This window comes from Cryptosporidium andersoni (assembly GCF_001865355.1).
Source record: "Cryptosporidium andersoni isolate 30847 chromosome Unknown contig_50, whole genome shotgun sequence".
NCBI classification, from domain to species: Eukaryota; Apicomplexa; class Conoidasida; order Eucoccidiorida; family Cryptosporidiidae; genus Cryptosporidium; species Cryptosporidium andersoni.
Window position 1 is genome coordinate 142,139 of NW_027122855.1, and position 24,262 is coordinate 166,400.

Genomic DNA, 24,262 nt, shown 5'->3' on the forward strand with positions numbered 1-24,262 from the left:
ACTTTATTTAGACTTCATACCAGATAGATTCATAATAAGTAATTTTAACGAAATGGATCTAGAATTTATGGTTCCAAATCAAAGTAATATCAGTCACTCTGAATTACAATCTGTAACTAGTAGAAATGCTATGATGAAAGAAGACTTACCAGTACCAATGCTCATAAATATAACAAATACACCTGGTAATCCATTTATATGCCTACTTCACATTACATTCAAAATTTTGGCATTATTTACATTCTTATTTGGTCCCATTATATTTAGAATACTTACAAATGATGAATTTATCATTTGCTTTTTTAGTACAATAATATTTTTATCTCTTGATTTCTGGATAGTAAAAAATGTTACAGGTAGGATACTAGTTGGTATGCGTTGGTGGTATGAAATTTCAAGTACTGGAGAAACAATATGGATGTTTCAAAGTATACAAAATAATCAGGTATCTAATAGTATAACTAATTTTGATAAGACTGTATTCTGGATTGGACTTTATTTATGGCCTATACTATGGTTATTTATATTTATTATTGAATTATTAAGATTCCAATTTGAGTGGTTGACTTTATCTATAACTGCTATTGCCTTAGGATGTTCCAATATTATTGGATTCTTAAAGTGCCTTATACATAATAATACTTCTAAGAATGATTGGATAACTAAACTAACTTTTAAAACTCTTACAAATCATATAAATAGTATTGTTTAGATTTTAATACTTTCTATATATATCATTGGAATGACAAAATATGATATGATTAATTTATAAAATTACTTTTTGTATATTATCTAGGCTTGATGTAAAATTCATATATAGTTATATCTCCTTTTAAGATTCAATATACTACTCCTCATATAAGTTCTATATATTATATGTTAACTTGTGTTCTAAGTAGTATTTGAGAAAATAAAAATATTGAAATTTTAGGCCTATCTCAAAACAATAAGGCATTTCTAATATTAATAGTGTGTGTACCGCTTAAAATCTCTAACTTTTAGACATCACTCAGGAATTACAAATAAAAAACAGGCGGTAACATTAGGCGGTAGTACACGAGGGACTTCTTTTTTCTTCTTTGATAAATAACTAATATTATATAAAGTTAAAAAGTTTAAGGAAGTAGTTAGTACCAAATAAGTATCAATTTTATACTATAGAAATTAAAAATTACTTTGTACTTTTTTTTTGTAAAAAAATAAAAAAAGGTGTATTCAAAAGTGGCGGTCTTACGGACCGCGTCTCCCCCTCCTCATCCCCATATATGGATAAAAGTATAAACATTCGCTATACTTGAATTTCTTGATTTATTTGTATGTCCTCATCTTCAGATACGGTTGGCATTCCCACACCGTTTGTTGTAGACGCATTATCAGACGTTGGAAAGAGTTCTGCAAACTACGTTCACATTAGGAACCAACAACGTAATGGCAAGAAGAGTTTAACAACTGTACAAGGACTAAGTTCGGAGTTTGACTTGAAGCGATTATTAAAGGCATTCAAGAAGAACTTTAGCTGTAATGGGACAATAATTGATGACGCTGAGCATGGTTCAATTTTGCAAATTCAGGGTGACCATCGACAAAACGTTGCAAAGTTCCTAGTTAGTGAAAGTATCGTCAGTTCAGACGAAGTTAAAATACACGGAGCTTAGAAAAGTCTATTTTCGAACATTTTAAAGTGTAGTGCATTTATCCTAATCTATTTTCTTTTGATAAACAGTTGACCAAGCAGATAGTATTAGTTAGATTAAAGATGTCATTAGCCACTTTAGATCAAACTAACCTATTACATTTCAAAGAGTTCCCTTTTCTTATTTGTCTGGTCTCATTGATTTATCTATACTGCTATGAATTACTTAAATATAGTGAGATTAATAATATTATAAACTTTTTTTGTGAAGAAATGGATTAGGAGGTAAGTTGATTCGAAAACTAGGATGGATAATTCCTTGAATTGTTCTACCATAATACCTTGCTATTTTGACGAGACATTTTAAACGTACTTGATGTTGTATAAAGGCCAAAGTTGTTAAACCACAAAAGAACAGATATATAGAGTCCCCATATTCATTTTCAAATAATCTTAGGGTAAGATACTCCATTATTCTACCTGGGAGTTGAACTATATCTGTAATGTTGTATGTCTGACAATTATTTACTTCAACTTCCAGTGGGCTTGAACAAAAACATCTCAATTTCAGTTGAACCATATTTAAACTAAAAATTCTGTAGAGATATATCAAATTACAGCTGTGGAGTTTTAGTATATTTAACGCTTTATATTAGAATAACCAGTAAACTAGGAATGTGAGCCAAATCCGTAAGATTATGTGTCAACCGTGTGAATATACGAACTCTTATAAATAGCAAACTATTATTATCCTATTCAAGAGATAAACTAGATTAACTCACAAAGAAGATTTAAATAGCAAATAGTATAGCTCTTCTTTCCTAGTGACCCTCTAAACCTAATGAGACAACTAACATATAAAATAACTCAATAAAGTCCCTCACCCTTTTTTAAAGACTTTCTCACTTTCTCCCCCCCCCCCCCCACACTGTTTAATTTTTTCTTTATTTGTAGTGATCTCTATTTATTAATAGTGGTAATCAGTTTAAAGTATCAAACCTTCCAATATTACAACCTCAATTTACCGCCTTATCAGAGACGAGACGTGGGAACACACGTATTTATTGATTGAATCTACATGGTTTAGATAAAGGAAAATAGGAAACAATTAAGCTACTACCCAATAATAAAGTAGGAGAATCAACAGGCAACTGAATTTAGCCACAAAATAAAGAATATATTACAACTTTATTTTAAGGATCTGTTTGTTTGTAATAAACCTAAAAAGATATGGCAGAACAACTGACAGAGGAACAAATAGCAGAATTCAAGGAGGCTTTTTCGTTATTTGATAAGGATGGAGATGGGAGTATAACTACAAAAGAATTAGGTACTGTAATGAGATCTTTAGGGCAGAATCCAACTGAAGCTGAGTTACTTGATATGATAAATGAAATAGATACTGATGGGAATGGAACTATTGATTTTCCTGAATTTCTTAGCTTAATGGCAAGGAAGATGAAAGATACAGATACTGAAGATGAGCTTACAGAGGCATTTAGTGTTTTTGATAGGGATGGTAATGGATTTATTTCGGCAGCTGAGTTGAGACATGTAATGACAAATTTGGGAGAGAAATTGACTGATGAAGAGGTTGATGAGATGATAAGAGAGGCTGACGTAGATGGTGATGGCCAGATTATGTATGAAGAATTTGTTAAGATGATGCTTGCAAAGTAATCATATAGTAAGATAATGAAAGAGAATCTTCTGTTTTTTTTTCAGAATATTTGATACAATATTCCTATTGTAAATCTTATTAAAAGTAGAGAGATAACTTAAAGAATTCTCTTTTGTTTTTTTTTTTTTTATGTACCTTTTAATACAATAGTAAATAAGAGTTTGATTAATATAAGTTATATACAGTATCTTGACATTGTTAAAATATGTATTGATATTAAATATTAAACATATTACTATTTTAAAATATATTCTAAAGTCACTTTAGACACTAATTTTTTTTTTTTTTCTAGGGGAAAGTTCCTATTATTAAGTTAGCAATATAATTGAAGTATTTCTCAATACTTATTAAGCTGGATTAATCATCACTAGTAACTTTAGTATCCTTTGTAATGTCTTGATCATTGGAATAGGTGCAATGTAGTAAACCAAAGAGGAGAATTGCTATTAACCATGGTCCAACTGTCATACATAACATTGATTTTGCAAGAGCTTGTGCATTATTCTGAAGAAGGTAAATATCTTTAACATTGTCATTACTAATATTTATAATACTTTGAGTATCATTTTCCTGAAAAGATATATATCCAAAATAATTTTGGGCCAAAATTCCAACAAAAGGAGCTCCAAATAGTGCTGAACCAATAGTTTCAAATAAAGAAAATACTGCAAAAAAAGTACCACGATGTTGAGGTTTAACTATTTCGCATAGTATAGGTCTACTAGCACCGACACCTGGCCATCCAGCCATAAATCCAATTAATATACTAATAATTATATAATATATAAAGGAGTTTCTCCCCCAGGGAATAAAAAGTAATAAGATTACCATTAGTATAATACGTAAAAATATTGCTGATTGTGCCATAAATTGTCTACCATGTTTTGGAGATAGAAACTCAGTATAGTCGGCAACTTTACCAACTATAGGGGATATAATAATAGCTGCAATCCAGCTTGATGAGTAGACAATTGTAGACATCAAAGATGATAAACCACAGTATTGTAACCACATCATAGTAAAGTTTAAAGAATGTCTAGGTATTCCATTAACTATACTCATAATCAACATAAGCCATGCGCTCTTATTGTATATTATATATGAATATTCTATAAGTGACTCTTTTATATAAGTGATCTTTATATAGCGCAATTGGAGAAAATTTAGTAAATTATATATTCCAATATCCTCGCCAATTTTTATTGTTCTCAATGCATATTTATTTGCTAATATATTATTATAATAGGTAGAGTAGTAAATATCATATATATATATGTAGAGGGCAAATGAAAATGAAATCATTGCAAAAAGTAGCATTGCAAGCCTATAAGTGAAATATTCACCAAGTAAGTTGGTAGTTATAAATAGACAAGATATTCTTCCAATATTTTGTGACAAAAATAAATTACCAAAGTATCTACCTCTATTTAGATTACCGAATGTACCAATTATTGATTGGGTAAGAGGTCCCATTAAGGACATGAACATGCCAAGACAAAACAACAAAACACACATTTCTGATAGTGTAGACGCAAATATCATTGCTATCATTATAGATCCCCATCCAATACTTGTTATAATCATGAAATAGCTTGGCCAAAGGCTCCTAGTTTCTTTATAGAAATTTATATTACTGTCAATATAACCTAAATTATTATAAGTAGTATTAACAGGTGATCTTATCAATGACTCAAAATCTGTATTCGCCTTACTTAAATTTCTAGCCTTTGTTATTTCTCTATCACAAATTATACCACTAAACAGAGTAAAGAAACCTTGAGTCAATTTTTGCACAAATGACATTAACCCCAAAGATTTTGGTGATAAACCAATTGACACTTCAAAGAACTTGTAACTTGTTGGTATTATTTGATCTATACAGCCATGAATTGAAGAATAAATATATAATTCATAAATATTACTAGCATATATGCTTCTATCTGAATTCTTATTTATATTTGGTGAAGAATCTCCCTTTGATATACAAGGAGAAAGTACACGTCTTTTAGAACCTGAATCTATTTGTGGAGTAGAAGGTATAGTTTCTATTGATGATATCATTAATATTATCTTGTTAAAAAGAAAAAGAAAGTTATATTACTTAAAAGGATTTTATTAATATATATATAATCTCAGACTTGAAATTACTATTACAACCTTAAATTCCTTGTAGTGAAATATCTATATATTTCCGGTTTCAATATAATTATATTCCAAAACTGGGCACGTATTTTAAAGATTTCTAAGAGCTCTCTTCTCCCTAATGATTTATAATACCAATACATTCTAAATACCGCCTTATTAATAAGCACACACTTAGTTTAATATCTATTTATTGGTACAATGTCGTTATGAAAAGTCACAGCATGATATCTAAATGCTGGTTAAGCTGCTGAGTATAGCATTTTCAGTTGAAAAAAGAAGAAAATATTTATGCCTCAACTTTTACCTGATTAAAATAAATATTTTATGCAGTCATTTATGAGTTAAGATTTCAATTTATAATCACTAATTTAAAAACAATTAGGCAACTTTTATAAGTTAATTTGAAAAAGAAATATCGACATAATTATGTTTATTTATATAAAATTATTAGTAACCACTTAGATCATATTTATTATAAACTGTGAAGTGTTTACAGATACCCTGTTCATGTAGTTAATTTAACGAGTCAAATATTTGCAGAATATTACTTAAGTACTTTTATATTAAATTTACATGAACTGTCATTTCAATTAAAATTAATAGTTAAATCTGTTTTTATCTTTTGATTGTTTATAATTTATTTTTTATTCTATATAATTTTAAAGCTCCTTATATAGTATCCACTAGATTCAGATTGTATACCATTTCTGTTAGATTTCTCAAAGTGACTTTGTTCTGGTCCAACTTCAATCTCAATCTCGCCACCAGATCCACTACTCAATTTAGATGAATGAATGGCAGCTCTACAAATAGAACTCATTGGTGAATATATATCCATACCATATACTTTAGCATCAGTTTCAAGTGCACAGTCACTAGGGCAAATAACCAGCTCTCTTTCCCCAACAGATAATTGGAATATAAAACTTGCATTTTGATAGCAATTTAAGAGTCGTGGTCTGGAAGCAACAGCAGTAATAAATGAACGTGTATGAGAATTAGTATCATCTTTGCTTACAATTCCATTTTTACCAGCTGCACCTATATAATGATGAAGTCCAGGATATAGAGCAACAACAAAATCCCCTCCTGTATTTGTTATAATACCCATTTGCATAGCTGCCTTACATATTGAACTATCTGGAGTATATACTTTAAAACCTTTTATAGGAGTACGTGATTCATAACATCCAGATGGACACCATACTCTATGTTTACTTGCATTTTTTTTAAATGGAGCCTTATCTAAGGTTGTATCACATGTTAGTTTTATTGAAGGATTTGTTGCATAACTAATACTGCCCACCTTATGTGCAATTGGGTGACCGGATTGGCAGGGTGTTATACATTGTCTACCATCTATTGTATGCCTTTTACCTCTTAACTCGCCACCACTCAAATTTCCCTTTTGATGCCAAGACTTCTCCATTGCTGCTTTTATCTCTTCAGGTGACAAATATTTATCCCAAATATTTAGATTTGCAATCTGTCCTAGGAAATATTCACTATCTGAATCCGAACTGCGTCCAATGATCAACTTCGTTTTCAAATTAAATACGTAATCGGTTTTTTTATTTGCAACTTCATTACCATTGATATACATTGTGACTTTCCTATTATTAAAATTATAAGCAACAGCTAAGAAGATCCATTCATTTATTGTCGGGACATATTTAGAAGATACAGTATCAGCATTACATAATTGATCAAAATGTATCATGTTATCACGATCAACATATAGAGATATACCCAAACATTCTGTATGAGCTAAAATTGTTCTCCAAGTACCTTGACCACCACTTATAAGTATTCTAGCTGTTATTGTGAAATCATCTAATGCTTCAATTCTATCCCCACCTGGTAAATTTGTTGCATCAATGTAGTCATTTACACCCCCTCTAAATCCAGGATAATCAGTTGGACAAACCCACGATAATACAGGTGGTACCAGTATAGGTAGCTCTTCTTGCTCTATTTCATTTGGTAAAGTTAGACTATCTGCCTCATTTAAAGATGATGTCACCTTTGAAATTGTTATTGCACGATGTATTCCCACTTCTGATCCTCTTATTTTAGATTTACCACTAACCCCCTCAGAATTATAGCTATTGATTCCATTTCTATTTAATCCAAAGTATTCTGCTTGTCCCTGAACAAACATAACTAATACATCTCCACCTTTATTGTCATCAATTATACCAGCATGTATTGCAGCCTTACATACAGGGCTATCATCAGTGTATATGAATGTTCCTTTAATATGAGATGCTGCACTTGAGCACTTTACAGGGCAAGTAACTACTACACCATCTCCCACTGCCCCTGAAAACCCTGCAACATTATCATTACAAGCAAATTCATATCTTTTGTATGGTATTAATGGCATAATTGATGGTGGTTTTTCCATTAAATATGAGCCATGTCCTGTGGGATCTCCATTACCAGCACAACTAACAACAACATCTTCTTCATGAACACAATATATATTTGATGAAGAGTAGTGCTGACATTCAATTAGTTTCTGTTCATTCCCTTGACATGAAACATCTACCGCTAGTATAGGTTCATCTGGTTTACCACATACATTAACTCCTTCAAACTCTGTACAACTTTTTCTATATGCACCACCATCTTTTATTTCAGAGTATCCCATTTGTGCACAAGCTACCTTTTCTGAACTAGGTGTAAATCCATCACTACATATAGATCCCCATCCATCCATGTATATCTCTAGTCTCCCAGATCCACTTCTAGAAGGTGAACCATTAGCATCAACAATCCTTAGTGCCCCTTGTATCACATCTTTAGGTGTAATTGAACTACATTGGATAGCAACAGTAGATAATGGATTAACTGATTTAGGCTCTTCAAATATGCACTGAGTAATATCTGCTTCATGTCCATTACACTGTAAACCTGCTACAGACATGGGATAGCCTGGGGGAATACATACATTACCACCATTTACATAACTACATGATGGTAGTACAATACCATGGGTATAACCTAACTGTTTGCATGCCAATATTGCAGCATGTTCATTTGTTACTGTTACCTCACCATTAAGTGCAACACCACCCCAAATTCCAGATCTGTGTACTTCTAAGCGACCAACTGAAGCTAAATTCCCAGTTGAGTCAACTATCCTTACTTCGGATTCAATGAAGTCAATAGAATTACTCATATAAGTATAGAAACCAAATGTGTCACTACCTGGGGTGGGAAAGAAGTCTTGTGATTCCAATAAGTGGGAGCCCTTACCACCAAAATACTTAGGCATACTGGGGGTGACCGTGAGTACTAGTTCTCCACCAGAGGGACTAAGTATATTGTCAAAAATTGCTGATTTACATATTGAAGTAGATCCTGGATGAATCCCGGTACCGGCTATTACTGAAAAACGCTCTGCACCGCAGTTTATTGGGCATTTTACCTTTAATGATAATACTGAAGAAGGTGCTCTTGGAAGAATATCTACTGCCCTTGTTTGACAGTCTATATCCTGAGCAGGTGTATTTACTGAAGCCATTATATTACTCGATAAAGTTACTGTTTGAGAAAATGGTTTCCCAATCCATCTACGAATAGTAAAATCAGAGCTTGTACCATCTTCAGACTGTATCCTTACAAATTCACAATACCATGGATCATCTTGTGCTGTATTTGTCAATGAAATTTCTCTAATATTCCCAACATCTGCAGCTCTAAAAATAATTCGACGCACAGTTGACGAATAAAAACCCTGTTTCAGTAAAACTTTATCACTGTGAGCTGACTCACCAATGAGGCTTATCTCAACACCACCTTTAGTACCAGCTTCTCCACTTTTCCCAGTCATAACAGTTGCTATGTATAATTTATTTCCACTTACGCCATATGTAAGAGAACGGTGTTTAGGAGATAGTTCACCATTGCATGAGAATACCCAATAGCGATAATCTTTAAAGACAGTTATTTTTAAGCACTTCCATTTACCATCACTTTTCAAGAATATTCCAACTTGTTGAGGCGCACCAATATCATATAAGTGAGCTGTTAGTGACCTTGAAGTTCCTGTTTCAGGAGAAGAAATTGTAACTGGAGCTGTTTGAGATTCATCCCCTCCATATAGCACAATTTCAACTTCACTTCGTAAATCAATTCCAGGACCTATAACTGGGACTACTTCAATTAGATAATCAGCTTCATTGCTTGGAGGCATACATTCACCAAAATCTGCAAACCCATCTAGTGGAGCTGCTCTACAGAACTCCTTTGTTTCATGATTTGGTGCTAGTTCATTAGATTTTGATGAACTGCTTATACATCTTACTTTTGATGAAAATATCAACGATAATGCAAGTAGAGATATAGTAGATCTAATCTTAAATTTCCATTTCATAATTAATTATATAATTCTGTTTCTTATAAATTATACTGACCACCCTAATTAATGTAGACTATGCCTCATGAACTCTAGACCTTCATTATCCATATACCCTAATGCTGTTTCTGCAGTACCGTCACATGCATGCAATATATACTTTTACCGGTAAAGTGAGAGTGAGTTTCATGTGGAAATTTCGCATGCAAATTAATAGTGTAACTTTACAGCTAAATGTATATCTAAATTAAGACTGGTTTTTGTGTAATAGTTACTCAAATAACTTTTCAATTTGTAGAGAGAGGAACTCCAGCAATAGGATATTGAGATAAAAGTCTGAATATAAAAATATTAAGAATACTTATTACTTAACTTTAACAAAAATTTATTAAGTTATTTTCTGGACCTCTTCCTAGCTAATTTGGAAACATGCAATAAATAGGAAATTGGTACTGCTGAGTCTCAGGCGCCTTTTATCAACATTTTGGAAATTATGCAGACATGTTTAGCAGGGTTAAATGGTTAAATAAAAGGCTTAAGGTAAAATAACAGTCATCTAGATTTAGGTGCTGACTACCTAAATAGCTATATTATTTCATATGTCTGTAACTACTGATCCAAAACCACCATATGATGCTTTTCGAGATGAATATTCATTATCTGAGGGTTTATCTTTTGACTCCTTCATAATCACGAATGATTCGAAATCCAGACGTAAGCCTGAGTCATTCACTAGGATCAGTGATTTAACCCCAATTCAAATTCTTTTAAGGTCTTTTTTGCAGTGCTGTATTCCAAGGGCAAGATCTCTAAAGAAAATTCAAATTAATGCATCATCTTATTCAGTAACAACTCGAACAAGTGTCGCAACTACTGGAGCTCCCAAGTACTTTCAAAGAGAAGATAAGTACAAATTGGAAGAATCAGAATCAGAATCAGATTTAGATTCTGATCCAAATATTTTGTGGTATATTAATCTGCCATATGAGTATGAAATACCCATACTAACTGAATCACAGCGCCTTTTTGCAATACTATTATGGGGAATTCGAATGGAATTTGGCTCATCTATTACAGAAAGACATATTAGGAAGATAATTGATATTGCTAAGAAGCAAAAAGAAGATGTTGATACTTTAAAAGAATATAGAAGAAATCCCGAATTGCAGCTAATGAAATTGTGCAGAAATGGAGTATCAACTACCGCTGATGAATCAATTAATGAAATAATGAACTATTATACAAAGAAGAAGTCAATTTTAGGAATTATATGTAAGGCCAGATGCTTTGGATTTTATTGCTATGCTCAAAATAGTGACGTATATAAAGATATAACTTTATTTGACTCATCTTCTAAATATGAGTCCGGTCCCAAATTATTAGGGTTTTCTAATATTGACCAAGTAAAGTCATATATTTTGAATGAATATTCAAATGACAAAGAATCAAGACTGCAAGTTAACAAGAAATTCAGATTTTTTGCCTTCCAGAGTCGTGTTCAGTGGCAAGATAGTGGAACTTTACCAAATCCTACATTAAAGAAGAATATACAAGAAGAAAATGATATGATACATCTGGGAAGATTAAATGACCCAAAATATGACGGTAAACTCATATATGGAGAATTAATTAAAGCTACTACAAGACCTAAAGATAAAGAATATTATTATACTTATCAGAATAATACAATGTATATTGACAAAACTTTACCTCAAGAATGAGACTTTATTAAAATAGCTATCCAGGAATTACTAGTACATCCACCATGTATATCTGAGACGTTCAAATTTATCTCAGTAATGTAACCACTTATGTTACTATATACTATGTCCTCACAGTTGTCAGATGTTGACACGGTGCATAGAACAGTATTGGGATCTACTTTAATAGGGAATTCTAATATTCCATTTTCCTTAACCTTTGACAATATTACTTCGCTATACCTTACTTTTCCTAGTTTATTATTGCTAATTTCTTTTGAGTAAATGGACAATCCTATAATTGATACTCTAAAGTTGAGAAGTAATATTAGAATATTTATTATCAATATTCAAGCCAAATCTGGAACTATACCGACTACTTACCCATTTATATGAGTCATTATAATAGTATTTTTATATCTTCTGCTCTTATAGAAATTCTAAGTACAAATTAAAACTATATTAAACCAAATTTCAAAGTTCGCAGCATACTTAATATTTAGCTCCCACCTCTCTTAAATAATTCAAATTACCCACCATAGTAATATAAAATGGCTAAGATAACAAAAATTATCTTCAAATATTGTCAACATTTAGGTTATAAACTCATTTGTATTAGGGTGTGACTTTGGAATAACCAAAGCGCTTTATAATATAGCGCTACAGTATTCTGATAATCAGAAAGTTGTAATTTTTCGAGGATACAAGCTAATTATTCATCATCTTTAAAGTCATGGAACATCCAAATGTCATTTCACTTGATGACTCAGCTAATGTAGAAAGTGTAAAAGTTAAATTTGAGGGTCTCAAGCATGTTAGTAAGTTTGTTCTTAGGAGATTAAGTCTTCGATACAAAAGTGTTGATTTTTAAATCTCTTTGCCAATTTATCCATAGATTCTTCATATCTTAACTTTTATAATAAAAAATTTGAGAATATTAAGGATATGGGGAGTCTACTCCAGGCTGTAAAAGGTGTTCATGAAGGTTTAATTTCAACTGGTATATTTTCGGATGTGATCCCATATATAACAACAGATCCAGAGGTTAAATCAAAAGTCGATGTGAAATTTCATTGTATAGAAAATAAATTTCATTATACTATAGGGAGCTCTGTAAATAAAAAGGGTAGAATAGGAGTTGAGGCTTCTGCATATATTCCAGGAATATTTGGTAGTTTAAGTACTGCAAAATTAAATTTCGAAGCTTCAGGACAACAGTCTGGGGAATGTGGTGCTAGCATATTTACTCCTAATATATTTGGATCAAATTTCAATATGCTATATAATATATATAAAACAATGATTGATCATAGACAAACCTCTTCGTATACCGAGAAATCTTTTGGAGGTATACTCAGAATATCAGATATGTTTGGTCGGAATAGTATATGCTTTGAATCAAGAGCTAGAGATACAGTTACAACGAAATCTCCTAGTAACAATGAAGATAATCTTAGCTCATTTGCATCTATATTGAAGATACCAAATCAATCTATCAAAAATAGCATAGGATATTCATGGAATAGAATTAAACAACATAACCTATCAACAGATCAAGATAATTTATTCATTGAAAAATCTATAGAATCATTGGAATATATAGGAGAACAACAGGAACCCATCCCCAGTATGACAATAACACAACTTAGTTCAGAATATGCAGGATTAAATGGAGATGTAACATTTCTAAAATTCCAAGGATTCCATAAATGGAGAGGTTCATTTGCAAAATATATAGATATTAAATTCGTGAGAAATTTAAATTTTGAATTTAATATGGCATTTGGAATTTTATTACCAAATATTTTTAGTTCAGGCTATCCTCTAGTTTCAACAATTCACGATCGTTTCTTTATAGGTGGAAATTTTGGTTATTACAACTGTTTAAGAGGTTTTGCAGCTCGTGGTATAGGTCCATGTGAGCTACGATATGACAGTAATCAAGAACAAATAGGTACATCAAAACCCATCTATGATTATTTGGGAGGAGAAGGTTTCAGTTTGGCAGAATTCCAAATATCATACCCTTTAAAGTTGGACTTTTTAAAATTTGGAATAATGAGACCCCATTTAACAGGTTTCATAAGTGCAGCTTCTATTATAGAGAAAACGAAAGACTTTATTAAACCTAAATGTGATATAGATAGATGTGCAATTTTATTACAAGGTTTGAGAGCCTCCACAGGGATTGGTCTCATGTTCCCAATAAATTCTGCAAATTTATCTGTTACATTATCGACACCTTTGAAATATTGTCATACAGATTTACTTGAAAATGTACAATTAGGTATTAGGTTGGCTTATTCACCAATTTAGTTTCTAAATACTACAAAGTAACTAGGTCAAATCAATTTGATTATTTTCTATTTGTTGCTTTATACTAATATTTGATCTTGCAAGGTTTTTTTTGATTATAGTCAAAAAATGAACCTTCCAATCATCTACAGGATAAATATTGTTGTATTCTTCTAATATCTTGGAAAAGTCATTTACTATCTTCTCATTAGTATCTTCATCTTCACTAATAGATGTATTTTGTTTCCTCTTAATCAATTTCAGCATTGCTTCTAAAAATTGACCTTGAGGTGTTCCACAAAAGGACGAGTCTACACCGCAATACTTGTCCCACTTTATCTCTGCATCTACTAAGTCATTCATTGACAAAACAATTAGAAATGCCTTAAACAAATATTCCTTGCTATTATATTTGATCAAAGAGTTTTGTAGAGCCTTCTTAGCTTCCGATTCATAGATAGTTATGGCTTCATAAATATATTTCATAGAATCCCCATTTCCAGATACTTCCCTCATAGATCCACTATATGAATTGTCATAGCTTAAGCTGACAAGATCTGCATACTTCAATATACATGCAGAGTATGCAGACTTACTATATTCATCCATATCATACATCTCAGCAGCCTTCTTATAATACTCCAAACTTTCTTTATACATAAAGTCCATCTCAAAAGCTTCAGCTATTACTTTATATAATTTTCCGCTTTGACTAAATCTACCACTCTTATTATACAAATCTATAGCCTTAGTATAATGTTCAATACTATTTCTAATGTTTTCTTTCTTAGTTATGTTCCCACACTCCATATAATAGTTTGCAGCAGATCCCGTATCTCCTTGCTTAATGGACAGATCTCCTGCTTTATTAAAACATTCTACCCCTTTTGACCACATCTTAAGTATCTTAAATTGATTTGCAGCTTGTACATATAGTTGTATAGCTTCATCATAATCAGGGCCTCCAGATATAAAGGACCAAAAGCCCGAAGATCCTTTACAAACTTTCTCTGCCTTTTTATATAAATCTAGAGCTTCAGATACCATTTTAAGTCACATCAAGTAATTTTAGAATATCTTTTAAACCGTAATAAATCTATTTGTAAAATTTAGATCAGAATCAAGTACAAATGTATTATAAGCTAGAGCCTTCTCCTTTTAGCAAAGCCCTTTCTGAAAGTTACTAATAATTGGCGCGATTTTACTAGTAGTGGAAGTATACTAACCTAATTCTATTTTAAAAAATACTGCTGTAGATTCTATATGTAAAGAATTAGGTTATTTATAGTAGGTTATCATCTATAAGATGCAAGCTTTCTTTTTGAGAGAGTGCTGTACTGAACCAATAAGCAGTATTGACTGTTCTGAAAGCTCTACAGAAGATATACACAAATTATTAATATCATTAACATCATGGGATAAGATATTCCGAATATTTGATACAAATTTATATAATAGCTCTTCATATTCTAAGGATGAAGTTACTAGAGCACCAGCACATCATAATTATACAGTAAACCCTTCAGCAACTGAATATATTCAATGTAAACCTACTGGCAAATGTTTAGCTCAGTATTGCAGTGAAAATGTATATTTGGACTGTCGTTTTTATAATTCATCAAAATTATTTGCTGGAAGTCTTGGAAATACATTGGAATATATTTCAATTGATCAAGCAACAATAAACTGTAATATAATAGATAAGCACCAAGCTCCTATTAGGTGTATCTCTATATTGAAAAATAAGTCAATTATTGTTAGTGGAAGTTGGGATGGATCAATTCATTTTAATGATATTCGTCAACTAAATAGTATTGAGTCTATCTGTAAACACCAAGTAGCAGGAAAAGTTTTCTGTATGGATAATTCTCATGATGAAGAGTGGATATTAATTGGAGATTCTTTTAAAAATCTAAATATATTAAATATTAAAAAGTTATCAAGTAATTCAGCAAATAAGAGTCCTATGTTAACTATTCCAAATTATATGAAGTACCAAATGAGACAAGTTAAAGCTTCAAAGTATAATGAATATTTTGCAACAAGCTCTATAGAAGGACGGGTTCAAATTAATACACTTAATAATGTAATTAGTCAAGAATCGAGTAATGAGTATTCTTATACATTTAAATGTCACAGATTTAAGGATATGAATACAATGAATGAAATTATTTATCCAATTAATAGTCTATGTTATCATCCTAAATATACAGATATCTTGGCTACTGGGGGTAGTGACGGAAATGTGTTCATATGGGATACTATTGCAAAAAAAAGACTCTGGAAGAGTCCAACAATTGATATTATTGAAAATGAATCATCTATAATTAATAATTATAGAGAAAGCATAGCTCATATGAGTTTTGATACAATAGGGGAATTCCTTATTGTTGCAGCTAGTGACACTTTTGATCAAGGTACAAAGGTACAAGATATAAAAGACTTGACCCCAACAAAATCTCAAGTATTGTTTTATTCAGTAAATAATGTGAAACCATTCAAACTAACAAATATATAAATAATAAAATATTAAGAGATTAATAACTATGAAACTGCATATCAAGTAAAATAGCAAAGTGATCACTTTATTGATAACTTTGCCGGCAATAATCCCATAAAGATTTGTATTATATAGTAGAGTAAGTAATTTCCTTGTTAAATCTTTAGTATTTAATTCATTAGCTCTAGTTTATAATTACTTTAACCTGATTTGAACAATAAAACTGCCACTTGACCCATATAAAAGTAGATAAAGTGTCTTGTTTCGTGAGTTACATAGGATCCAAAATTGCGTCCAACTACACAGTGCCAGGTAGGATTATATTTTCTATCAAATTCCTTCTTAATATAGGCAGCAATATCCTTTTCAACATTATGTCTTTCCAATGCAGCTGCAGCACATGATATAGCATCCTGTTGCATATCATCGGACATATCTGCATTTTTTATTACTGCTTTTTTGTCACTCATCTCTCTTTAGAATATAAGAAGAAAAAAAAAAAAAAGTGATGAACCCCAAGAGTGTCAAGCCCAAGTTTTTACTTTTTCTCTAGAAACTGGAAAGATCTATTTTACATACGTACAGTGGGGTAATAATTGGCGGCTATTATGAAAATTTATACCGCAAAAATTTAGTATAAACTGCAAGAGTAAAAATAAAACCACCAGTCATTTTAAGAGAAATACCTGAAACATTTTTATATTGAATAGTTTAAACTTTTTTGTTATGATTTTTGAGCTGGCTCTTCAGTTATTATAAAGTATTTATTTTCTTATAAAAGTATAGTTATATACAGTCTTCTTATTTATTTACTTTGCACTTAAATATATTTTTTTTTATATAAGACAATTTTTATATCATAATTTGCATAATAAAGTCACTAATTAATTTGATTCCTTTCATTTTATAAAAATAATAAAAGATACATGCAGTAATGTTCTTGAGGTATTGTTACCCGCTCATTTTTTGTCTCATTTGTAGTATTTTAAAATAAATAGGAAATGAGCATACGTACTGTAACAAATACATCAAATTATTTTCACATTGACATAAAATATCCCCAATGTGGTATTGTAGCTATTGAAATTCCAGGTCAAATTAATAATCCTGAGAATGCTATTAAGGCACTTGGTGGATTAGATGACATTAAACAAAGTATTAAAGATAAGGTACCAATTAAACTTACATTTTGTGATGAAGACCCATTTAGTCGTGCAATAAATTCCAGTATAATTTATAGAACAGGTTTGTTATATAGGCAACTGAGGTATAAAGATGGAAGAGTAGAAATAATACCCTATGGATTAGTTAAAGTCCTGCATAGATATAATCAAATGGCTGACTATTACTTCATACCCCCAGAAGGTTATCGTATAAAGAGAACTATTCAGGATGAAATTGATGAAAATAGAACAGATGCCATATTTATTCCACCAGCAATTTTTTCCAAAGTAGTAACTCCTGTATCAATTCGTTGGATGAATCCTAATTTACAGAATGAAGATGAAGAAATTCAAGAAGATTATACATCTCCGCAAAATAATTATGAAGCAAGTATTGATATTGATACATTAAAAAGATCTGAGGGTTATCAATATTGGAATGTTGTAAGCCGCTACTCAGATGAAATTGTACCATCAACTCCACTAAAGATATCTTCAAGCATAAAGATTGATCAAGATGCTCTTAAAAAATTAAAATGTCTATTTGATAAACAACCATTATGGTTACGTCCAGTAATTGAATCAGAATTACCAACAAATATATCGGCATGGAAGCGAAAATTATTATATACACAGGTATGCTACAATATTAGTGATGGCCCATGGAGGGCTTGTTTGTGTCGTTTAGGATATGATCCTAGAAAAGATAACTCCTCAAGAATGTATCAAACCGTAGATTTCAGAGATCCGTATTTACGTGGGCTAATGAAAGAAAAAAGAGTAGGTAAGAGTATGAAAAATGATGAAGAGGAATCAGAAGAAACAGTTACGGATTGGCAATTCAAGATACCTCCAATTAGAGCATCCCAACTATACCAATTATGTAATATTGCAGATGATCACATACAGGAAATGTTAAATAAGGCTATTCCATTGAAAGAATGTACTAGAGAATCTGGATGGTTCCAAAAATCTACTATAGAACAAGTTAGACAATTATTATCATTGAAATGTAAGCAAATGAGACAGATGTTTAAAGAATAGAATTACTGAGATATTTCGAAATGAATGAAAACTAATTGAACTAGATTAAATTAATAATAGGAATTTCTTTGGACCCCTCGTCAACAATCAATAATTTCCAATATTCTCTGTACTTTGTGATTTATTATGCTGTCTTCTACTAGCAAATTCCACTCCTCCAAAGCTAGAAAATTCAGATCTCTTTAAATTCACATTCATTTGAAGCTCGGAACTGTTTTTTGAAAGAGTATTATAACTTCCACTAGCTACTACAGGTCTTGTCTGTATTGGACATTGGGATTGGGATTGGGATTGGGATTGGGATTGGGATTGGGATTGTGGTTGAGATTGTGGTTGAGATTGTGGTTGAGATTGTGGTTGAGATTGTGATTGAGATTGTGATTGAGATTGTGATTGTGGTTGAGGTTGAAATTGGGGTTGAGATTGAAATTGAAGTGCATGAGGAGATACATTTGAGTCTTGTATTTCATCACTGGGTATCATTATATGATTTGTAGGGGTATCATTTACTGTAGAATGTTCATAATGAGTAAAAATATATGAATAGTAACTTCCTAATGCATATGTATATTTATTGAGTATATTTATTGCTGTATCATGCTTCTTAGTAAGAAATAGTTGAAGCTCTTGCTGTACATCATCATCTATTCTTGTAAATTCATCCAAAGCATCTCCACATTTCCTTTGAGTACGATCTAACTTTGCATTGTCAGTAGGAGTTGTACTCTTACTTTTATAAATTTTCTTCTGTCTTTTTCGAAGTTTTTTCTCATAGTGTAACCTCTCTGAGTAGGCTACTCTTCTTAAATTCAGTCTTTTCTGGATATTGTTTACACCAGATACTACCTCTTGGATCATTGATTTAATCTGCTCACAATCACTAACAAGATTTTCTCGAGCTGTAGGAATGCCTCCTAAGCAATCAATACTATTAACTAAACTACCATGTTCTATTGCTTCAGAAGGGAATAATACATCAATACTTTTTAGGGTTATGTCTCTGGAAGTATTCATATATTGTGCACTACTCAGACTCTTATCAACAGAAATTTCAATCTTTTTTGTAAACTTTAATATTTGGTCCAACTCTCCTATTAAAGGATCTAGTGGATCATTTTCAATTCTTTTTGGGGGAAGTAGCTAAAAACACAAAAGGTTACCTAAAATAAATCTCTAAATATTCCTCAGTAAAACCAACCTTTCTAAGAAACTTCATTTCTATATAAGAATCAATAAAATCCTTATAATAAATTCCTTACAATTTTTAAATAACTTGAAAAGGGGGAAAAAGAAGATACTAAGAAAATACTAAGAAGTACCCTTATAATATAACTAGGCTATTGCGCCAATATATTTTATTAAGGTGTGGCAAAAAATAATAAGGAAACCATACATTTTAGAAAAAATTAAGCTGATCCTGCTAATGGATTCTATTATTTGTAGATGAAGAAATATAGGAATTCGGAGTTACAACTCCAGATTGTGTTGCTGTAGTTTTTGTATCTTGCCTGCTATACAGTCTATTTTGTAAATCTGGTGAGTTAATATTTGAACAAGTTGATACGAGTGTATTAAAAACATGTGTCAAATGATCAACAGCTCTATCTATACTATCACCTGCTTTACAGACAAGATCTGGGAGTGATCTTACATAATTTGGAATAGTGCCAACCTCTAATATCTGACAAAACTCATCTGCAAAATTTAGGCAATTTCTTCGGAAAATATTATATTCCGATCCAGGCCATTTATATTTCAATCTTGTGATTAGTAATTTTACTTCATTTCTAGTGTACTTTGTTTTACCCATTGTTATACTTTCTCTGTATATATGAGTAGGATGTTGTCGAGGCATATTTACTGTTAATCCACTACTCCCATCTGTTGTCAAACCATAACAATATTCCATTCCATATACTTCAACTCCTGCATGAAAAGCACCAAGTTCAAATATTCTTGTTAAGCGATTAAAACTACCGCTAATACTATCTAAATCATAAACATTCAAAATTACTGTATTACTAGATATTTCATTTTCATTAGACTCATCTAGAACTTTAGAAAGTTGATGGTTCCTTCTAATATCTTGAACATTATCTGAACAATTTTGTAGATAGGAAATCCTATCTATATTATTTCTGGTATTTGATAATATTTGTAGCCTTGCATCCTTAATTTTAGATATCATCTTTAGTTATATTAATTTGTACCAGAGGATTATATATCATCTATTCCTTCTTTAATAATAATATACCCTTCAACTATTAATATTCCAATTCATAGCAATACAATATTTAATTCTTAAATCTAGATAAAAGATTTCTTTATTTTGGAATTAGCTGCATGAGGAAAGTAACCCACTTGGCGCTAATATTTTATTACATACCATGGCGCTCTTATTTATAGGCAAATTTGCCTTGTACAAAACTGAGATTTATGATATTTCAAAAGTCAGATATATATTGACTATATGTATATAAAGGAAGATGCTTCACAAATTAAAAAAGGATGATCAAGAGAAGTTATCTAGTCAACAGGTAATTACTGGACTTAAAGATTGTATTAAAGAATTGATTGAGAATTCACTGGATGCAGAAAGTTCAAATATTATTATAAATTTGGGTGATAATGGATCATCATATATTGAAGTTATAGATAATGGTAGTGGAATTATAGATTTAGATAAAATAGGAGGTCGTGGTAATACATCAAAACTAGAAAATTTTGAGTCTTTAAATGAATCTTTAAATACTTTAGGATTTAGAGGCGAAGGACTTAATTCTATAATAAATTCTTGTAAATCTGTAATGATTGAGACATGTATAAAAGAAGATAAAGGAATTACAAGGAGTATTTATTTTGATAAGGCAAACATTAGTGAGAATAGAAACACTGTAAATCATTCATGGATAATTGGAGAAAGTGGGACAAAAGTTTTAGTTACAGGTTTTTTTTATCTCTACATAGCTCGTAGAAAACTATTTTTACAACAAAGTAAATTACAGCTAAAGAATTTAATTACTCTTATTGAAGAATATGCTATTTGTTATCCTAAAGTAAGATTTCTTCTTACCAATACAATGTTGACAAATGAACAACGAACTAAAATGGGACTTGTAAATGATTATAACTATAATAAATATACTGAAGGTAATTTGGCTAATAATAAAAATAATAGTACTACAACCTTAATTATGACATCTGGTTCTCATACAACAACAGAATTAAAAGTAGCTAAATATCTATGGGGGAACTCTTTGTTAGAAGATGCTGTAGAAATTGATATTCATGGTGAATTATCTATTCCTAAATATAGATATAATAAGAATGTGGATAACTATAATAATAGCCCTGATATAGTTGGTGGGAATTGGAGTATAACAGGCTTTATATCTTCTATAGATAAAGGTCGTCCTTCTTCAGATTATCAAATATATATTGTTAATAATCGCCCAGTTAGTACTCTGCGTACATTTTCTCGAGCTATTACTTCTATTCATAGAACTCTTTCATCATATATTAATAAGAAGTGGTACCCTGTTTTTGTTTTAAAAATATCACTTCCTTCTTGTTTACTTGATATTAATGTAACTCCTGATAAACGGATAATATTACTTCCAAATAATGTTGAAATATTATTAATAGATAAATTACAATCTTTTTTAATGGACAAACTTCAAAATACAATTCCAATGAAGAAATCTAACATTAAGGTATCTAGGAAAAATAACACTAATCAAGAGAATGGAAAAGAGCCAATAAATATACAAAACTGTAAAAATAATGAAGAGAAGTCATCTTGTATTACTACATGTGAATTAAAAAATAAGGATAATATAAATGGTGATATTGATTATAAAGATTTTCCAAATAATGAGACTACTGATAAAAATATGGAAGATAATGTAAATTTAAGCCAAAGTTATATGTCTCAAGGTCTAAAAAAGAGAAAACAATTATTTGAAGTACAAAATGAAAAATTAAGTGAAGATCAACACTATAATAATACAAAAAAGTCTATTATATATGAATGGAATTCTTATGATACTCATGAAATTATTACTAATAATAAAACTTTCCAGATTAAAAAAAATAGTTATTTACCTCAAAGTACAATTATTGAATACAATTATGACTGGTCTATAATCCGTAATAGATGGCAATCTATATACTTGAATGATGAAAAAAGTGCAGATGAAAATATAACTAAACATACATCATATACTCCAAATATTAATTTAAAAAATTGTATAAATATATCTGAAAAAAATTTTTTAGATGAACATAATGAATGTATTGAATTATCTCCAGAAGTGATTGATTGTTCAGAATCTCAAATTCAAAATATGAATTATATTACAAATAATAAAACTCATAAAGGTAATTCATGTAATAAATCAATAAATAATACATTAAATAAATGTTTTCAGTTTCAGAAACATTTATTTAATGATTTAAAAATTGTTGGACAATTTAATAAAGGTTTTATACTTGCAACTCTTTCTCAACCTGAAATATCCTCATTTCATTTATTTATCATTGATCAACATGCAGCAGATGAGAAGACTAAATTTGAAAAGTATAATAATGATTTAAGAAATATACAAACTCAAAAACTTTTAAGTCCTCTTCCAATGACTCTAACACCTGCTCAAGAACAGACTGCCCTTACATATAAAGATATATTTGAATCAAATGGATTCAAGTATGTCTTTAATACAAATTCTACTATTGGGAAGCGTATACAATTAACTCAAATCCCTATTATAATGGGATCACCTTTACAACAATTTGACTTTTTAGATCTGCTCACTCAAATCACTAAATATAAGTTGCAAGTTAATTTTACTTCCCATGATAGTATGAATATGGGTTTAATCAATGTCGGCAAACAAATTAAAAATTCTTGTACTGACACTAACATTACTACTAGTCAAGGTATAAAAAATCTAGAACATACAGAAAGTGATGATGAAGAAGATGTAGTCATTGTTATCAATCAAGGAGCTAATACTAAATCTACATTATGGTGCCCAACTAATCGTCTTCCTAGACCACAAAGATTATGGTCAATCTTAGCATCCAAGTAAGTTTATTGAAATGCTCAATAAATCTCCACTTTTTATTCCTTTAATGTTTGTTTCTAGAGCATGTCGTAGAGCAGTTATGGTTGGTGATGATCTAAATCTCGCTCAAATGTCTAAAATTATATGTAATATGTCAACCTTAAAATCTCCATGGAACTGCCCCCACGGCAGACCTTCTATTAGACATTTAGGAAATCTAACAAATATATAACGTTTATAATATAAGATTGATTTATTCTTAATATAAGGAATTATATCACAAGTTAGATAAATTATTTTAGTGTTTAGTCACTCTAAGCAATATTCCCGCCGAAGGGGATATTAGGAAAAAGTTACCCGGTACCGGTTTAAAAAAGTTTCAATAACTTTTGTCTAATTGAGACTTGGCGTAGGAGGAGTTTGTACAGTCAAATAACTTCAATAGAATAATACTTGAATTTATTAAATAGATATTGTAGAATTTTCTGGAATGGAAAATTAGGCACTTTATAGGCTAAGGATAAATAACAGCAGCTTGATACTAATATATATTTATACAGAGTGCTATAAGTATATAGTTTAGTCTATCAGTGTTGTTCCTTATGCAAAGAATTTCTTAACAAAGTTATTATAGGTGAGTATAAGTATTTACCTCACCTTTTTTTTTGTTTA

At 30.7% G+C, this 24,262-nt stretch overlaps 15 protein-coding genes across 15 annotated transcripts; 8 read left to right on the forward strand and 7 right to left on the reverse strand.

The window, feature by feature from the left end:
* Positions 1 to 52: 52 nt before the first annotated feature.
* cand_007990 (uncharacterized protein) lies at positions 53 to 712 on the forward strand (the record flags this gene model as incomplete). The annotated part of the gene is made up of 1 exon (XM_067211039.1): positions 53 to 712. One exon carries the CDS (start codon positions 53 to 55, stop codon positions 710 to 712), a length of 660 nt encoding a protein of 219 aa, XP_067067899.1.
* Positions 713 to 1,316: 604 nt separating this feature from the next.
* cand_008000 (translation initiation factor SUI1) lies at positions 1,317 to 1,655 on the forward strand (the record flags this gene model as incomplete). The annotated part of the gene is made up of 1 exon (XM_067211040.1): positions 1,317 to 1,655. One exon carries the CDS (start codon positions 1,317 to 1,319, stop codon positions 1,653 to 1,655), a length of 339 nt encoding a protein of 112 aa, XP_067067900.1.
* Positions 1,656 to 1,883: 228 nt separating this feature from the next.
* On the reverse strand, positions 1,884 to 2,213 carry cand_008010 (uncharacterized protein; the record flags this gene model as incomplete). Its single annotated transcript, XM_067211041.1, has 1 exon — positions 1,884 to 2,213. The coding sequence occupies one exon, from the start codon at positions 2,211 to 2,213 to the stop codon at positions 1,884 to 1,886; it is 330 nt and encodes a 109-aa protein (XP_067067901.1).
* A 650-nt stretch (positions 2,214 to 2,863) lies between these two features.
* On the forward strand, positions 2,864 to 3,313 carry cand_008020 (calmodulin; the record flags this gene model as incomplete). The annotated part of the gene is made up of 1 exon (XM_067211042.1): positions 2,864 to 3,313. The coding sequence occupies one exon, from the start codon at positions 2,864 to 2,866 to the stop codon at positions 3,311 to 3,313; it is 450 nt and encodes a 149-aa protein (XP_067067902.1).
* A 358-nt stretch (positions 3,314 to 3,671) lies between these two features.
* cand_008030 (major facilitator superfamily transporter) lies at positions 3,672 to 5,375 on the reverse strand (the record flags this gene model as incomplete). The annotated part of the gene is made up of 1 exon (XM_067211043.1): positions 3,672 to 5,375. One exon carries the CDS (start codon positions 5,373 to 5,375, stop codon positions 3,672 to 3,674), a length of 1,704 nt encoding a protein of 567 aa, XP_067067903.1.
* A 733-nt stretch (positions 5,376 to 6,108) lies between these two features.
* cand_008040 (LCCL domain-containing protein) lies at positions 6,109 to 9,840 on the reverse strand (the record flags this gene model as incomplete). The annotated part of the gene is made up of 1 exon (XM_067211044.1): positions 6,109 to 9,840. One exon carries the CDS (start codon positions 9,838 to 9,840, stop codon positions 6,109 to 6,111), a length of 3,732 nt encoding a protein of 1,243 aa, XP_067067904.1.
* A 581-nt stretch (positions 9,841 to 10,421) lies between these two features.
* On the forward strand, positions 10,422 to 11,543 carry cand_008050 (uncharacterized protein; the record flags this gene model as incomplete). The annotated part of the gene is made up of 1 exon (XM_067211045.1): positions 10,422 to 11,543. The coding sequence occupies one exon, from the start codon at positions 10,422 to 10,424 to the stop codon at positions 11,541 to 11,543; it is 1,122 nt and encodes a 373-aa protein (XP_067067905.1).
* A 712-nt stretch (positions 11,544 to 12,255) lies between these two features.
* cand_008060 (uncharacterized protein) lies at positions 12,256 to 13,838 on the forward strand (the record flags this gene model as incomplete). Its single annotated transcript, XM_067211046.1, has 2 exons — positions 12,256 to 12,340; positions 12,418 to 13,838. 2 exons carry the CDS (start codon positions 12,256 to 12,258, stop codon positions 13,836 to 13,838), a joined length of 1,506 nt encoding a protein of 501 aa, XP_067067906.1.
* A 21-nt stretch (positions 13,839 to 13,859) lies between these two features.
* Positions 13,860 to 14,864, reverse strand: cand_008070 (uncharacterized protein; the record flags this gene model as incomplete). The annotated part of the gene is made up of 1 exon (XM_067211047.1): positions 13,860 to 14,864. The coding sequence occupies one exon, from the start codon at positions 14,862 to 14,864 to the stop codon at positions 13,860 to 13,862; it is 1,005 nt and encodes a 334-aa protein (XP_067067907.1).
* A 259-nt stretch (positions 14,865 to 15,123) lies between these two features.
* Positions 15,124 to 16,335, forward strand: cand_008080 (uncharacterized protein; the record flags this gene model as incomplete). Its single annotated transcript, XM_067211048.1, has 1 exon — positions 15,124 to 16,335. One exon carries the CDS (start codon positions 15,124 to 15,126, stop codon positions 16,333 to 16,335), a length of 1,212 nt encoding a protein of 403 aa, XP_067067908.1.
* A 182-nt stretch (positions 16,336 to 16,517) lies between these two features.
* Positions 16,518 to 16,787, reverse strand: cand_008090 (dynein light chain 1 protein; the record flags this gene model as incomplete). Its single annotated transcript, XM_067211049.1, has 1 exon — positions 16,518 to 16,787. The coding sequence occupies one exon, from the start codon at positions 16,785 to 16,787 to the stop codon at positions 16,518 to 16,520; it is 270 nt and encodes an 89-aa protein (XP_067067909.1).
* A 531-nt stretch (positions 16,788 to 17,318) lies between these two features.
* cand_008100 (uncharacterized protein) lies at positions 17,319 to 18,524 on the forward strand (the record flags this gene model as incomplete). The annotated part of the gene is made up of 1 exon (XM_067211050.1): positions 17,319 to 18,524. One exon carries the CDS (start codon positions 17,319 to 17,321, stop codon positions 18,522 to 18,524), a length of 1,206 nt encoding a protein of 401 aa, XP_067067910.1.
* An 87-nt stretch (positions 18,525 to 18,611) lies between these two features.
* On the reverse strand, positions 18,612 to 19,740 carry cand_008110 (uncharacterized protein; the record flags this gene model as incomplete). The annotated part of the gene is made up of 2 exons (XM_067211051.1): positions 18,612 to 19,664; positions 19,723 to 19,740. 2 exons carry the CDS (start codon positions 19,738 to 19,740, stop codon positions 18,612 to 18,614), a joined length of 1,071 nt encoding a protein of 356 aa, XP_067067911.1.
* A 204-nt stretch (positions 19,741 to 19,944) lies between these two features.
* Positions 19,945 to 20,712, reverse strand: cand_008120 (uncharacterized protein; the record flags this gene model as incomplete). Its single annotated transcript, XM_067211052.1, has 1 exon — positions 19,945 to 20,712. The coding sequence occupies one exon, from the start codon at positions 20,710 to 20,712 to the stop codon at positions 19,945 to 19,947; it is 768 nt and encodes a 255-aa protein (XP_067067912.1).
* A 298-nt stretch (positions 20,713 to 21,010) lies between these two features.
* cand_008130 (DNA mismatch repair protein) lies at positions 21,011 to 23,822 on the forward strand (the record flags this gene model as incomplete). Its single annotated transcript, XM_067211053.1, has 2 exons — positions 21,011 to 23,610; positions 23,672 to 23,822. The coding sequence occupies 2 exons, from the start codon at positions 21,011 to 21,013 to the stop codon at positions 23,820 to 23,822; spliced, it is 2,751 nt and encodes a 916-aa protein (XP_067067913.1).
* Between the last annotated feature and the right edge of the window lie 440 nt (positions 23,823 to 24,262).